This window comes from Phaenicophaeus curvirostris, chromosome Z (assembly GCF_032191515.1).
Source record: "Phaenicophaeus curvirostris isolate KB17595 chromosome Z, BPBGC_Pcur_1.0, whole genome shotgun sequence".
NCBI classification, from domain to species: Eukaryota; Metazoa; Chordata; class Aves; order Cuculiformes; family Cuculidae; genus Phaenicophaeus; species Phaenicophaeus curvirostris.
Genome location: NC_091431.1, coordinates 28,003,928 through 28,018,436, shown reverse-complemented (window position 1 = coordinate 28,018,436; position 14,509 = coordinate 28,003,928). Strand labels below are relative to the sequence as shown.

Below are 14,509 nucleotides of genomic sequence, written 5' to 3'. Positions count from 1 at the left end.
TTGACTCATGACTGAACAGAATTCAACAATATGTGATATTTTATTTTGAAATGTTATGCATCTTGAGGCCTATACAAGTATAAGATTTGATTGCACATACTTCCAAATAATACAGTTTATTGATTGATGTGGGAAATAGACACGGGTTCATGTTCTGTGTCTGTATGCTTTAAGAAGTTTTCAGGATGCTAGTTATGTTTTGTGAATTTGTCTGAAGTAGAACCAAACCTGTGCTTACAAAATGTATCTTTTATCATTCATTGTCACCCCATTTTCTAATAAAACCCATCAGATGCTTGCAGTGTCTGAATACATGCAAATTTTCCAACATATATTAGTAAACCAGTATTTTTTTCCTACAAGAATGTTTGTGACCTACCCTTGGAATCTTCCACCCAACTTTACACACAAGGTAGTAGCCTGATCTGAGTATATAAAGGCAAATTAAAGAAGACAAGGGAAAATTGTATTAATATGATGTCTTCATTTCAACATGCTGTTTTGATTAGTTGAAATACTGTAGAAGTTCTAGATATAGCTCTGTGTTTTGATCTATACTTCATCTTTGCAAATTGGTCTGTCTCCTGATTGAAAGTGCACATACATACCTCTTACTCTCTTATCATTTCACCTAAAAACTGGTTAATTCCATTACGAGTCTTATGCAAACTTATCATCTAAGCGTGCTTTTATCAGTTTGGATACAAATCTGTATACCCATTCCTCAGATAATAGAATCAGGCAGAATCATTCAGGTTCAATGGGTCCTCAGGAGATCTTGTCTTCCATATAAAATGGAATTGAGATGTATAAAACAAATAAATAAAATTCTGACTTTCTGACTTGAAGAGGTTTGTCTGACTGTGTAAGATTACTCTGTAAAATTCATTACTAATCTCAGAGAGAAAAAAGGGAGTGAATACATTCAGAAGGACTTTTAATATTTATAAATGGTTACATATAACCAGTTATCAGTATCATTTTTTATAATACTTGCTAAATAGGATCAGGGCAGTTTTGGTGCAACCTTATCTGGTATTAGAATCATAGAATCATATAATAGTTTGTGTTGGAGAGGACCTTTAAAGGTCTGCCTTGGACAATGACATTTTTCACTAGATCAGGTTGCTCAAATGAATTTATTAGTTCTTGCATATACAAGTTTTGTTTTAATTTATGTCTGTAGGAGTACATTTAAAGTTTTTTTCATTCTTTTTAAGGTGCTGGTGGCTGGTCTCCTCTTGTGTCCAACAAATATCAATGGCTTCAGATTGATCTTGGTGAAAGAACTGAGATTACTGCTGTTGCCACTCAAGGTGGTTATGGGAGCTCTGATTGGGTAACAAGCTACCTTCTGATGTTTAGTGATGGTGGACAAAACTGGAAGCAATATCGTCAAGAAGAAAGCACTTGGGTATGTTCTGGCAATAATGAGAATTAAGTTTCTGCAGAAGACTTAAAATACTTGTACTATACATCATTGCAAATATAAGGAAAATAGTGGAATATAAAGAACTACACTGAAAGTATTTAGATAATTAAATACACAAATTTAGCTTTTAACAAGATAAAAGGCTGTAAAAACTAAAGAAACATCAGAAACCTAGCCTTAGCACATCTCTAGCAGGAGTATCAAGGACATATTTTGAGGACTAAAAATGTACTGCATAATCTCTTTTGTGTTGTTATGTATGGTAAAGTAGTTTTCCAAAGTATTAATCCTAGTATGCTAAATTTGACTTTTAATTAGGATAAAAAAGAATAAAATATTTTTTTTTCTGGAAAATTTAATATCATTTTAAATAATAATAAAAAACAATGCAAAGAAATCAAAATCATAACTAAACAAATCCCAGTTTATTTGAAAACAAATAAATAATAAGCAATATTTAATTTTTTGCCATCTAATTCAGAACCTACTTTCTACTATTCTAATTCAATTGTTTCCTGCTATCTTTGTTGCTGATAATAATAATTAATAAGACCTGTTATTTTCATCACCTTCTAGTCACATGATTTTATTGTGAGCAAAGGACACACAATACCAGAGAGGCAATGTCCAAAATCCACATAAAAAATAGAATGATACAGTGTTAGACTAGAATTGCATATTTCCTTGATCCCCGATGATTAGCAGCTTGGACCAAAGGAAGAATATTGATACCTGCAGTCTGCAATTTCATCCTGCTAGGTTTCTTCTGTACTCCACATACAAACAGCTGTTTAATTTTAAATTTTACTAAGCTTTAGGCTTTGCTTGTTTTTTGCTGCAGTTAAATGTTATGTTAAAAAGTATTTCATTTTATGCATTTTAGTTTTGTTGACTTTTAATTCAAAATGTTCTTGTCACTCTTATTGTCAGACCCTATCTATGGTATAATAAGATTATGCATTGGCTTAGTTGTTGCATAATTATCCTTCTTTTTGAATTTACTACATACTTCTGCTTCAGATTATGCTTTCATAACAAAGAGAAATAAATGAGTTTCTAATCCATATGGTTGTGGGGAATGAGAAAAGAAAAACAATCTTCCAAATGTTAAATGAGAATAAGCTGTTACAATATTGTCTTTGTTCATTTCCAGACAGGCTGATAAAACAAATCTGAGAGATAGAGTTGCTTGGTCTTTTCAGTGAGGGGTCTTTTCAGTGAGGGTTCTTTCAAAATCCCATATTGATATTGCAAACAGTGATACAGATAGTTATTGAATATTGCCACTAGTAAAATACCAAGAAAATGTTCCAAAAATTGTTGAATGCTGATGCAAACATTGGGATAAGGAGACTGTTAGATCTGTAGGAGGGGGGCAAAATAAGGCCTTAGTTCCATTATCTCAAAACTTAATAAAAGAAATTATTACTTTAATGACTGCAATGCAGATTGGAAGTATGGCTTGCAGGCAGTGATGCATAATTCGAGGACGTAAACCATCAAATTCAAGGATAGTCTATTGATCTTTTTTATGTATCTTTATTTAGGAGTTCTGCTTCTAGGAGTATATATTTTCTCTTTTGTAAATGAATGCATAGATGTAGTCTCGGAATGAAACTCTTAAATCTCTATTTATTTTATAGATTTTCTCTGACTATTTTCTGTTTATGTCAAGTCTTTTCAAATGAAGTGCTATAGTTCATTTCAGGCAAGAATATCCCACATTTAATGATACCTGCTGTGTCATCTCTATCCTCTTTTTAACCAAGTCATTGCCTTATTCCAAGATTGCTTGCTGGAGGTAATTTTGATCCTTTTTTATCTTGACTAATACAGTGTATTAGAAAGACAAAAGGCGCACAGTTTTGAGGGTCTCGCGTTGCTCTAAGTACTTCAGCATTCACTGTATATAAGGATTTCTTTTGTAAGCACTCTTTCTAAACTTAAGTAGAAAACATTTGTGTCTTCTCTAAAATTTCACAGCTCCCTACTTTTCATCAACTGTTTCAGAAGTTAGTTTTGTTTTGTGTTTGTCATCTTATGGTTTACCCTGACTTAAAGTTCTAGAGTTTCTCTTGTCCATGGAGCTGATCACAGCTTTTTTACTGACTGTAAAATTTTTGTAACAGTTGAGATACAAAGAGGACCGTCTAGACATCTGCAAATGATCAAGTTATAAAAATATCTGAACAATCCTTCAAAAGTACAATCTTTTCTAAGGTTGGCTACTCTGACCTTGGATGTCTTTGGTAGGTTGAAATGAATCATGTGTGACTGTTATACTTCCCCCATCTATAAAATTCTTCATTGCCTAGTGGTGCTGAATTTGGATGTAGATATTCTAAAGTTAGGTGAGATTAACCTCTTTCCCCTCTTGTGGCTGCTAAATATGATTTGTTTTCACTTTTCTTCGTACTAGGAAATGATTTAGAGAGGATCATGGTGACTATATACCTTACCCTGCAATATACCTTTATCCGAGCCGTTCTCATTAATATTTTACTAATGGCATAAATGCATACCTTACTTGCTATTTTATACCTATAACGACATTATCTTTCACATAGGTTGTATTTATTGATTAAAATCCTTGTATTACTAAAGATACTTTTGAACGACTAACTCCATTACAGTTACTAGGACTACTCTCATTGCAGATTAAGTACTGTAAAGTATATTTAGGTATAGGGCTTTTAAAAAATTTTCTCTTAGCTTGAAAAATAAAAACCAACAATGTTTGCACACTAATTTTGATTTCTTTCTTCACTGACATGACTATCAATGCAGTTTTAAAAGATATTACTAAATCTTTTCTACACTGCTTTTGATACTAATATAAAGCCTTTTCAGGTTTTTTCCATTCCTAGGATCAAAATCAACATGTTTTTAGAAGTTGTTATAGTTCTGGTGAAGATATAATTCTCAAGTGAAATAGTTGTTATTGACAGTTGTTATTGACAGTAAAATACGTACTTTTGGACAGAGGAAAGACCAATTCAAATAAATTTTATGTTTTCCTTAATGTAATGTAAACATGTTTGAACAAGGAATGTTGTTGCTTTTCTTTATGCATATCCTCTTAAACTTATTCGTAATTTTTCCGTTCTGTAGTATAATTTCAGATACAGTAAAGCCCACCCTCCCAAGTCCAAGCTTTTGCATAGTTCTCTTTTAACCTCTAAAATTTGCATTGGTTGCACACCTGTGTGTGCATATTAAACTGTCAGCTTTGTACTCTGGAAAAGACAATTCTTTTTGCTTGTTTTCATTCAAACTTCAGGAGTTGTGTGGTAGAACATCACTAAAAAACTATGACAAACTTAGGCTTTGGTTCAAGAAGCATTAAGACAAGCTTTACGTTTTTCAGTATTACTTTTAATAGTAGTACTACTATTATTTTTTTTCTGAGCAATTTGTAAACTAGTTATTAGCACCTTAGCTCATTTTGTACTTGATAGTTTATATTATCTGTTTGGAGCTGTGCATATTTTTCCTGTGAGAATAAATTGGGAAATTTCTGACTATTTTTACAACATCTGTTTTAAAAGACAAATCTTTGCAACACAGAAGTATATTTATATCTCTGTTTGTATGTATATTTAAATTCTAGATCTATTTTCCATTTAATTTATCTTAGCTTAATTTAAAGCTGGAAGTTTGCTTTATTACAATTTTCTCAGTCTTGTGAGTTCACATAGAAGTAGTTTCTCTCTAACAGTTACTGCTCTGATGGTATAGAATAAAACACATGAATGCTGAATGACCCGTTGCACGTGCATTACTATACGTATTTCCAACTTCCTCTTTAAAAGTATTTGAATTGTTGTAGTTTATTGGAAACTTCCTGTGCTGTAAAATGACTCAACATTATGGAAAGTTCCAGATTAAGGAATACCAATTCTCGTATTCTGTAATAGTGACATACAATTCAAGAGTGTGGAGTTGCTTCACTGTTTCCTTGAAGCCAAGGGCTCTTCATAAGTCTCAGGGAATCACGTTTGTTGGAAGCTATAATCCTTTTCCTTAGAGAAAAATAAGAGTCACTCTTCTTGATAATAATCTGCTTCACTGTAAAAGCAAAACACTGTACCTATATGTTAATTAAGACTTCTCTTAATTACTTCTTTGAACTAAAACAACATTGTATTGACTCCTTTTGCAGCCCAAGGCATACATAATAAAAATGGGTACTCCATCACTACGTTTTTCTTAGATACAGATTCCAAATGTTGTGGATTCAGGATGCAGACTGATGTGTCACTTCTTCTGTTGCTACTCATGGAAAATAAAGAACTTTTTTAGCTAAGAATTAAAGTAGGACAGATGGTGCTGACTTCAACACAGTTGGTTCTAATGCGCCTGTATTTGTCATAGATTTTTCATCATTCACTTATCTTGCATTTTTCACCGAAAAAATACCAATAGAACAGCTTTAACTACTTGACTCAACTGTATAAGTCAAGGATATATGAAAACTTAGCTGCAACTGTTCTCTGTCTTTCTGCAACATGCTCAGAGACAAAATCATCATAGTTAGCTAGACTAAGTAATTCATATGTAAAAACTCCAAAGTGCACCAGTATGTAAAAAGCGGTTAAAAAAATATAAATTATCGCAGCAAAGTCAAGCTCCAGCTGCACCTTGGGCTTCCTGACCCCAGCCCTACAGAACCGGGTCCCTGTACTCTTCACAGGTTACTTGTCCCTGCTTGCACTGCTTGTGCAGTTTGCTCCTATTCTTCAGTTTGACCGGCAGGTCTTGACTCAGCAACACTGGTCTCTTTCCTTACCTGCCTGATTTGCCTACCCTGTTCTTCTCCCTTGTCTCAGAGGACTGTTTCCCAGGGGGTCTTACTGAGTAATTCCTTGAAGAGCTGGAAGTCTGCTTTCCTGAAATTTAGGGTCCTGACTATACTCCTCACTTGCTCCATATCCCTCAGGACCTTGAACTCCACCAGTACGTGATCACTGCAGTCTAGGCTGACTCCAGTCTTGATGTCACTTCTATCAGTAACCATCAGGCCCAGTGTTGCATCCCCTTGGGAAGGGGTCTCTATTAGCTAGTTGAAGAAATTATCAGGAGTCAGGGTGGTTGAAGTCCCCCTGTAGGATGAGAGCTTGCAAGTGTGAAGCCTCCTGTAGGTGGAGGAAGAAGACTTCATCAGTTGACTCTCCTTGATCAAGTATCCTGTAGTATACACCAATTACAAGGTTCCCATTGGTTCCTTGGTCTTTTATTCTGACCTACAAGCTTTCAACCTGTTCATGGCTAGTCTTCAAAGACAGCTCTTCACATTCTATCCCTTTTCTGATACATAGAGCAACACCTCCCCCACCTTCTTCCTGATCTGTCCACTCTGAGCAGTCTGTAGGCATTGATAGCCACACTCCAGTCATGGGATTCATCCCACCAAGTTTCAGTGATGGCAACTAGACGGTAGCTTTCTAGTAGCATGGTAACTTACAGCTCCTTCTGTTTGTTTCCCAAGCCTTGTGTGTTTGTATAGAGGTCCTTCAGCCAGGCTGTTGGTCGCATTGCCTTCTGAGTGGAAGACTCTCTATTTCCTTTAAGGTGTTTTGCGCAAGTTTCCTGCCTGGTACCTACAACCTCAGGAGCCTCCAGCTCATCTCCACAGGACTTCAACTGTGTTGCGACGTCCCCAGAATACCCCTGGAAAGCAGGTGGAGGGCCCATACCAGCACCCTGTCCCTCCAACCACTGTGTGTCCTCCCACCACTTGTCATAGGCAAGTCTGATATTATCCCTCTCCCCCTTCACATCTAGTTTAAAGCCCTATCAATGAGCCCTGCAAGTTCCTGGACAAAGACCCTGCTCCCACTTTGAGAAAGGTGGCTCCCATCTGCTACCTGTAAACCTGCTGCCACGTAGGCCATCCTATTGTCAACAAAACTCGAAGTTATTATAGTGACAGCAGCCATGGAGCCATGTATTAATAGACTGGACCCATCTGATCTTTGCAATGTCACCACCCTTAAATGGAAGGAGGAAGAAAAAAGGAGTGTGTGTTTTTTCGTGGTGGGGCACACATGTTTCTAATTAAGACATGAGCAGTGGAAGTGGGCTTTATTATCTTCCACTGAATCCATCCAAGATGTGTCCAAACAAGAATCTAAAATCTCATTTGACATAAGAAAAATGAAGCTCAGTGACAAAGGGTTGGATACTGGAATATTTTTTTAATTCAGTCATCTGAAATGTTTGCTTAGTCTGTTACTTCACTTGATGTGAGGAGGAGAATAGAGACGTGAATATTTCATAACTAATAATTTATTCTATGAATGTTTTCATTTTCTGCCTGAGAATTGTTTGTTGGCAGAATATGATTTTGCATAAGTGAATTAGTGATTTTCAAATTATCTGTAGAGTAGTACTTTTAAAAATAGTTTGTGATTTTTATTCAGCTTGCTGCAGTATTCAGGAACATATCTTTAGCTGTTCTCAATATGTACACAGATCACAGTGATATGTTTAAATTCCCCAGCTAAGTAACCTTGAGTGTTAAGATCAGGCTTTCTTCAGTAAAAGTTCAGAATAATGAATTGAAATGAATTTCCAGAAGAGTTCTGTACTAATTTCATGACACTGTGATGAATACATTTATAGTACCCCATGAACTCAAAAATTATGTGTAGGGAAAACAAATGAGATATGAAAATGGTTAAATTAATTTAATTTGAAAAAGATTATGAGGGGTCAGTTTTAATGTCTCCACAGTTCTAGGGAAAAAAAAAATAAATCCAAGCATCTCAATCCTGTTAATCTGGGTATTTCTAGTCACATCTTATTTCTTGCCCTTCCTCTTTGGCTCCACTGCAGCTACTTATCTTTCATAGTTATCAGAAATAGTACATTGAATAACATCTTCAAATATTTTTGGTTAACTGATGAAACACAAAATGAAACTGACCATTTTGTTTTCCCTGCAACCCAAGCAGTGTTTTGGTGTAGGTACATGCATATACCCACAACCACAAATGCAGATACATTCCACGATAGAAAACTGACTGATACAGCTTCTAATCAAGAGACTTTGCATACAAATAAATCTTGTATATATATCACTGCAAATATTATGGCAGTCCAGATCTGGGGGACAAAAATTTCATGCACAGAGTTAAAGAAGCCATATTTAACTAAGGGCAGCAAGATGCCTTGAAAATATGCAAATTCAGCAACATGTAGAAGTAAATGTTCTACTAGAATTAGACATGCACAGGTTAATTTTAATGTATGTACTACTACTGCTGTTATTAAGTTGTCTTAATGAATAAAAGCTCTGGAAACCTAATATTAGTGCGTTACTTCATTATTTTAAAGACAGCTGTCCATGTAAACTGTTAATTTAGAACTAGAGTTAGATTCTGGGGCAGATCCTGTAAAAAACTTCGGGGCAGATCTTGTAAAGAACTTCTTTTCTAGCAGTCACCTGTGGCATTGTAAATTTCTTAGAGAATGCAATAGAAGAGCAACTACTGTTTGCTGTATTTAGGTCGCAGGAGAAACAGCAAGTAGCCAGTTCATTGCTTCTGCCTTTCTTTGCAGTTTTAGTTAGTGAGTTTGTGCTATAAAAGCCAAAGCATTAATTTGTGCTTCTAATCTGCACAGACCTTGGAAAAAGCAGTACTGTTATCTTATTTAGTGACCCGCCTACTGGATAAGGTTGTAGTATTCTTGGACTTCAGTAAAGCCTTTGGCACAGTTTCTCATAGAATTCTGCTTCAGAACCTGTCAGTCTCTGGCCTGGACAGGCGCACGCTCTCCTGGGTGGAAAACTGGTTGGATGGCCGGGCCCAGAGAGTGGTGGTAAATGGTGTGAAATCCGGCTGGAGGCCAGTGACAAGTGGGTTTCCCCAGGGCTCAGTGCTGGATCCAGCCCTGTTCAATGTCTTTTATCAATGACCTGGATGAAGGCATTGGGTGCACCCTTAGCAAGTTTGTGGACGACACTAAGCTGGGTGGAAGTGTGGATCTGCTGGAGGGTCAGGAGGCTCTTCAAGGGGATCTGAACAAGCTGGAATACAGGGCTGAGACCAATGGCATGAGGTTTAACAAGGCCAAATGCCAGGTCCTGCGCTTGGGGCACAACAACCCTGTGCAGTGCTACAGAGTAGGAGAAGAGTGGCTAGAAAGCTGCCTGGAGGAGAAGGATATGGGGGTGTTGATTGACAGTGACTGAACATGAGCCAGAAGTGTGCCCAGGTGGCCAAGAAGACCAATGGCATCTTGACTTATATCAGAAATGGTGTGAGCACCAGCTCCAGGGAGATTATTCTCCCTGTGCACTCGGCACTGGTGAGACCACACCTTGAATACTGTGTTCAGTTCTGGGCCCCTCACCACAAGAAGAATGTTGAGGCTCTGGAGCGAGACCAGAGAAGATCAAAGAAGCTGGTGAAGGGGCTCGAGAACAAGCCTTATGAGGAACGGCTGAGAGAGCTGGGGTTGTTTAGCCTGGAGAAAAGGAGGCTGAGGGGAGACCTTATTGCTCTCTACAACTACCTGAAAGAAAGTTGTAGAGAGGAGAGAGCTGGCCTCTTCTCCCAAGTGACAGGGGACAGGATGAGAGGGAATGGCCTCAAATTGCACCAGGGAAGGTTCAGGCTGGACATTAGAAAAATTTTTTTGCAGAAAGGGTCATTGAGCACTGGCACAGGCCGCCCAGTGAGGTGGTTGAGTCACCATCCTTGGAGGTATTTAAAAGACAAGTGGATGAGTTGCTGAGGGGCATGGTTTAGTGTTTGATAGGAGTGGTTGGACTAGATGATCCTGTAGGTCTTTTCCAACCTAATGATTCTATGATTTTGTGATTTGGTTTAATAACAATTGTAGCTGTCCATTAAGGTAATTATTCTATCTTTACCTCAGATTATCTCTTAATCTACATATAGTGATGGTGTAACACCATATTTTTATGAAAATAATTCACTTTGATTTATGCTGAATTATTATTTAATTATTGGTTGTCTTAAGGTCAATATCTTTATAATATCTTGTTTGTGGAAAATAGTAAGTATTACAAGTAGAAATGAATGGTTTAGTTCTTTGCTTCTCAGGTGCTGGCTGTTCTAGAGTCATATGATACTGATCATATCATTCTCACACTAATATGAGCATTTTGTGCTTGAACACATTTTCTTGTCTGAAAATGAATTATGATGGATAGGAAATAAACGTTCTATGGATTGGAAAGCATTACCCCTATTTTCTGCAACAATGCATTGTGAACAATGCAGATAACCTGAGGAAATCAAGTTGTCTTTGAAAAAAAAAACAAGTTCATCTTCAAAAACATAATGGGATGTGTTTATTTTTCTCAAGGTCTGTTGAACTAGAAAGTAGTAGCACACCTCATATTCATCTTCTCTGTTTACCCCAGCCACTCTCTCATACGTGATAAAAATAGTTTAAGAAGTTGACTTCAGAATTCTTTTGGAAGCATGTCTCTTATCTATATGGTTTTCTTTTATGCCTGGTACAACCCCTGAAGTTTAAAGTTAGCTAAAGAGAAGCTCCTAAGTTTTCATGAAACTTTGATCATTGAACTTTAGAGAAAACCTCAAGTTTATTTCGACTACATACAGTCTTAAATCTGATATTGTGATGGTCATGCCATTGTGAGAGTATATTATCTTTACAGAGTAGTCATATATGTATAATCTTCACCTTTCCCTTCTAGGAACTTAAAATTCCTTTAGAAAACTTTTTAAACATTGAAATTATAGACGCCTAGAGGTTGAAATAGGAATTTATATCTGTATCTCTTAAGACAGAGTTCATAATGGTTAATTATGCAAGGAGAGCATCTTTTAGAGTATGTATGAAATTTCCATTGATTTTTGAAGTAAATATTCATTCAATATCAATGTCTTATTTTATCAATACCACTTTCAATTGATATTGACCTGACCAATATATTGATAAAATTTCCACTGTGCGTATTTCTTAGTTGACTAATATTGCATGTGATCATTGTATCTTCACAATTTGGGGGCATTGTTCCTGTGTAATGCTACAGTATTTGCTAAAATTTTACAAATTTGTACTTAATATATTTTCTATTCATTTTTTGCAAAATAAATCATGTAAAACCAAATGATATTAATAACCTATATATCAATACTGTTTGGTTTCTTGTTGTCCTATTTTGGGAATTTTTTCACAGATGGAAATGAATATTATTCCTCTACTATATATGTGCCTGCTTCTTAGCAGCATGTATTCCATATTTAATAATTATATTTTCCGTGGTAGACTGGTTTTTAATCCACTTAAATCTACATTCGCTATTGCCAGACAGTGGCATTTGCTGCCAGTTGTTTTAAAGGTCACAGATAAGTAGGCTTAAAATTAACTTTATTGTACATTTCATCCTTTGTGTAAAACTTGCTACAGTTAAACTGTGAAAAGAATATTTCAGTGTTTTAAATAAGTGATTTAGCAATTACAGCACCACTACTTACCTTATATTTAGTAAAGATTTCTATGAGATCAGTTCTGCTCTTTGAAAATCCAGTGAAAAGCTTTTCTATACGACCTCTTAAATTACTTTATTTCTGAAGGTCACCAACCCTAATTAAAATATCACTGACAAATATCCCTCAAGGTGCCTTTTTCTCTGTTTCCTTGTATAGTTAGCTCTAAGGAAATCAGCTGGAATCTCATGGGTTTTTGGTCTCCAGAAATGAGTGGAAAAAATCAGAAAAGCTTCAAGAAACATTTTAACTTATGACCTTTAATGCATTTGAACATGCATCTCCATTGTAAAAATATTTATTTCTTATACTTGTTAATTTACCTGAAAATTTTTCAGTGGATTTCCTTGTGTGAAGGTCAACTATTTTATTTAAGTGGACATATTTAAACTGTATTTGACATAGAATGCTCCGCAGGCATCCTTGACCCATTTCATCTATGAAAAAGTAAAGGAATTGAGCATATATATTTTTGTGTAGAATTCAGTAACTCCCAGTATTTCCCTTAGAAAACAACTGAGTTTTAATATTCCCTGTTAGTTAAAGTTATATTTGGCATAGTAAACAGGTCAAGGATGCTATAAATTTGTCTGTCTTACTATCACATTCACCTCTCTGACAGCTTAGGTTGTGAAAAACATCAGGGAATTCCTTATGGGACTCCATGGCATTTGCAATAATCACCTTTTTTTTAACTAACTGTCTGTGCAGATTTTTGCTCCTATCCCAACCTTTATTATTATTTATTAGAATTATGGGCAGGAAAATTTAGGAAAAGTCATAGTAACTTAACGGCATAATGTCCTGCATCTGAATCAGATAGCTGTGGGATTTTTCTTCACATTTGTGAACTATTATTTTGCCTTTATTACAGAATATTTCTAGTAGAAATACATCTCTTTAAACCTTCCATGGCAGATGGATCCTGTATGAACTACTTATTTTATTTTTGGGGAATTTCACTACATTACTTTTAATTTACATTTTAAAAAAATAATCCCACCTTCTATTTCCTCTGTTTTCTGCATTTTACTAAGGAATTAAAATAGTAATATGGTAAAGAGAAAACTGAAATCTGAAAGATTTGGTGAGATGAGTTGTGTAAGATGCATGTAATTATTAATGAAAAGATCTGTTTTCTATTCATGGTTTATGAGCTAAGGTTGAATATATGTCACGTCTTTTCTAAATGCCAATATATTTAAATATTGTGCAAATGTGTAGTGTTAAGCAATACATTCTTTAACTGCTTGCAATTGTGAGATGGGAACAACACTACAAAAAGGAATATGTAATTGCAGATAATACCAGAGGACAAAAGGTTTAAATCTGTTTTAAAGGAAGTTATTTTACTGAATCATGTCTAGGATAGAGGGAGATGAATTAAGAAATAAAACTGGAAGAGAAAGGAAAAATCATTACTGGCACTGGAGAGATAAATTCCATTTTTGTGGGTGATAGAGAATAACTCATTCTTTGTCTTCTGGTTTACTGTCTGATTTTTCAGGTAAGACCATAACGGAAGTCCTGAAAGCTCCCTCTGTGGACAGAAAGAAAATTTTAATGCTGTTTCAGTTGTCAGTGCACACCTGTTCCCTCCCTGTCTTCCAGTGCAGTATACAAGATATTGATTGTCTAATGATTTCAATTTGGATATTGATATTTTTCAGTAACGTTGATAAATATTTTTTTAAGTGAAAGATGCTATTTAAAACTAAAATATGATAAGCAAGGAAATCTATTTAATTCCTTCTTTCAGATGTTGATGTAAACAAGGAAAAGTTGGGCTTGCTTAGGCTAGAGAAGAGAAGGCTTGAAGGAGACCATATACAAGCTTTCTAGTACTTAAAAGGGGGCCTACAGGAAAGCTGGAGAGGAGCTCTTTATCAGGGAGCACAGTCATAGGATGAGGGGTTATAGTTTTAAGTTGAAAGAGGGGAGGTTTAGATAAGATATTAGGAAGAATTTTTTACTGTGAGGGTGGTGAGACACTGGAATAGGATGCCTAGAGAAGTCATGGATGCCCCATCCCTGGAGGTGTTCAAGGCCAGGTTGGATGAGACATTCAGCAACTTGGTGTAGTGAAAGGTGTCCTTGCCTGTGTCAAGGGGGGTGGAATTTGATGATCTTTAAGATCCCTTCCAACCTTCCTATGTTTTATGATTCCATGATTCTAAAAGTAATTTATCTGGACATATATTACCAAGGTAATATTAAAGAAAATTACTACTATGCTCTTTGGGTACTATGCCTGTTAAATTACAGAGATCTAGTATAAATATTTGCAGTAGTTCTGCAAATTCAGTGTTATAGAATTCAGATTTTTTTTTGATGAAAGCCATGTGAACCATAAAGTCTTTTCCATAGAATTTTACATTATTTGCATAAATATGAGAAATATTAATAATGAATTGGCTGATACCTTGGGAAAGATGTTGAAGAACTTTACAGAGGCAAATTGATGTCATCAAGGAACTGCTGATGCACACATGTTATATGAACCATCTTTTGTGATACATTATTATTTTTCAAAGTATACTCATGTAACTGAATCACATGGCAAATGTAGTATGTAGCTAAATGA

General features: G+C 35.6%; 1 protein-coding gene across 1 annotated transcript in view; it reads left to right on the top strand.

Moving 5' to 3' along the window:
- The window catches only part of CNTNAP4 (contactin associated protein family member 4), a 240,164-nt gene that overhangs the window by 76,918 nt on the left and 148,737 nt on the right, over positions 1-14,509 (top strand). Inside the window, exon 3 of the mRNA XM_069879913.1 lies at positions 1,221-1,414. Coding sequence (XP_069736014.1) covers positions 1,221-1,414 — 194 coding nt within the window. The remainder of the gene's footprint in view (positions 1-1,220; positions 1,415-14,509) is intronic.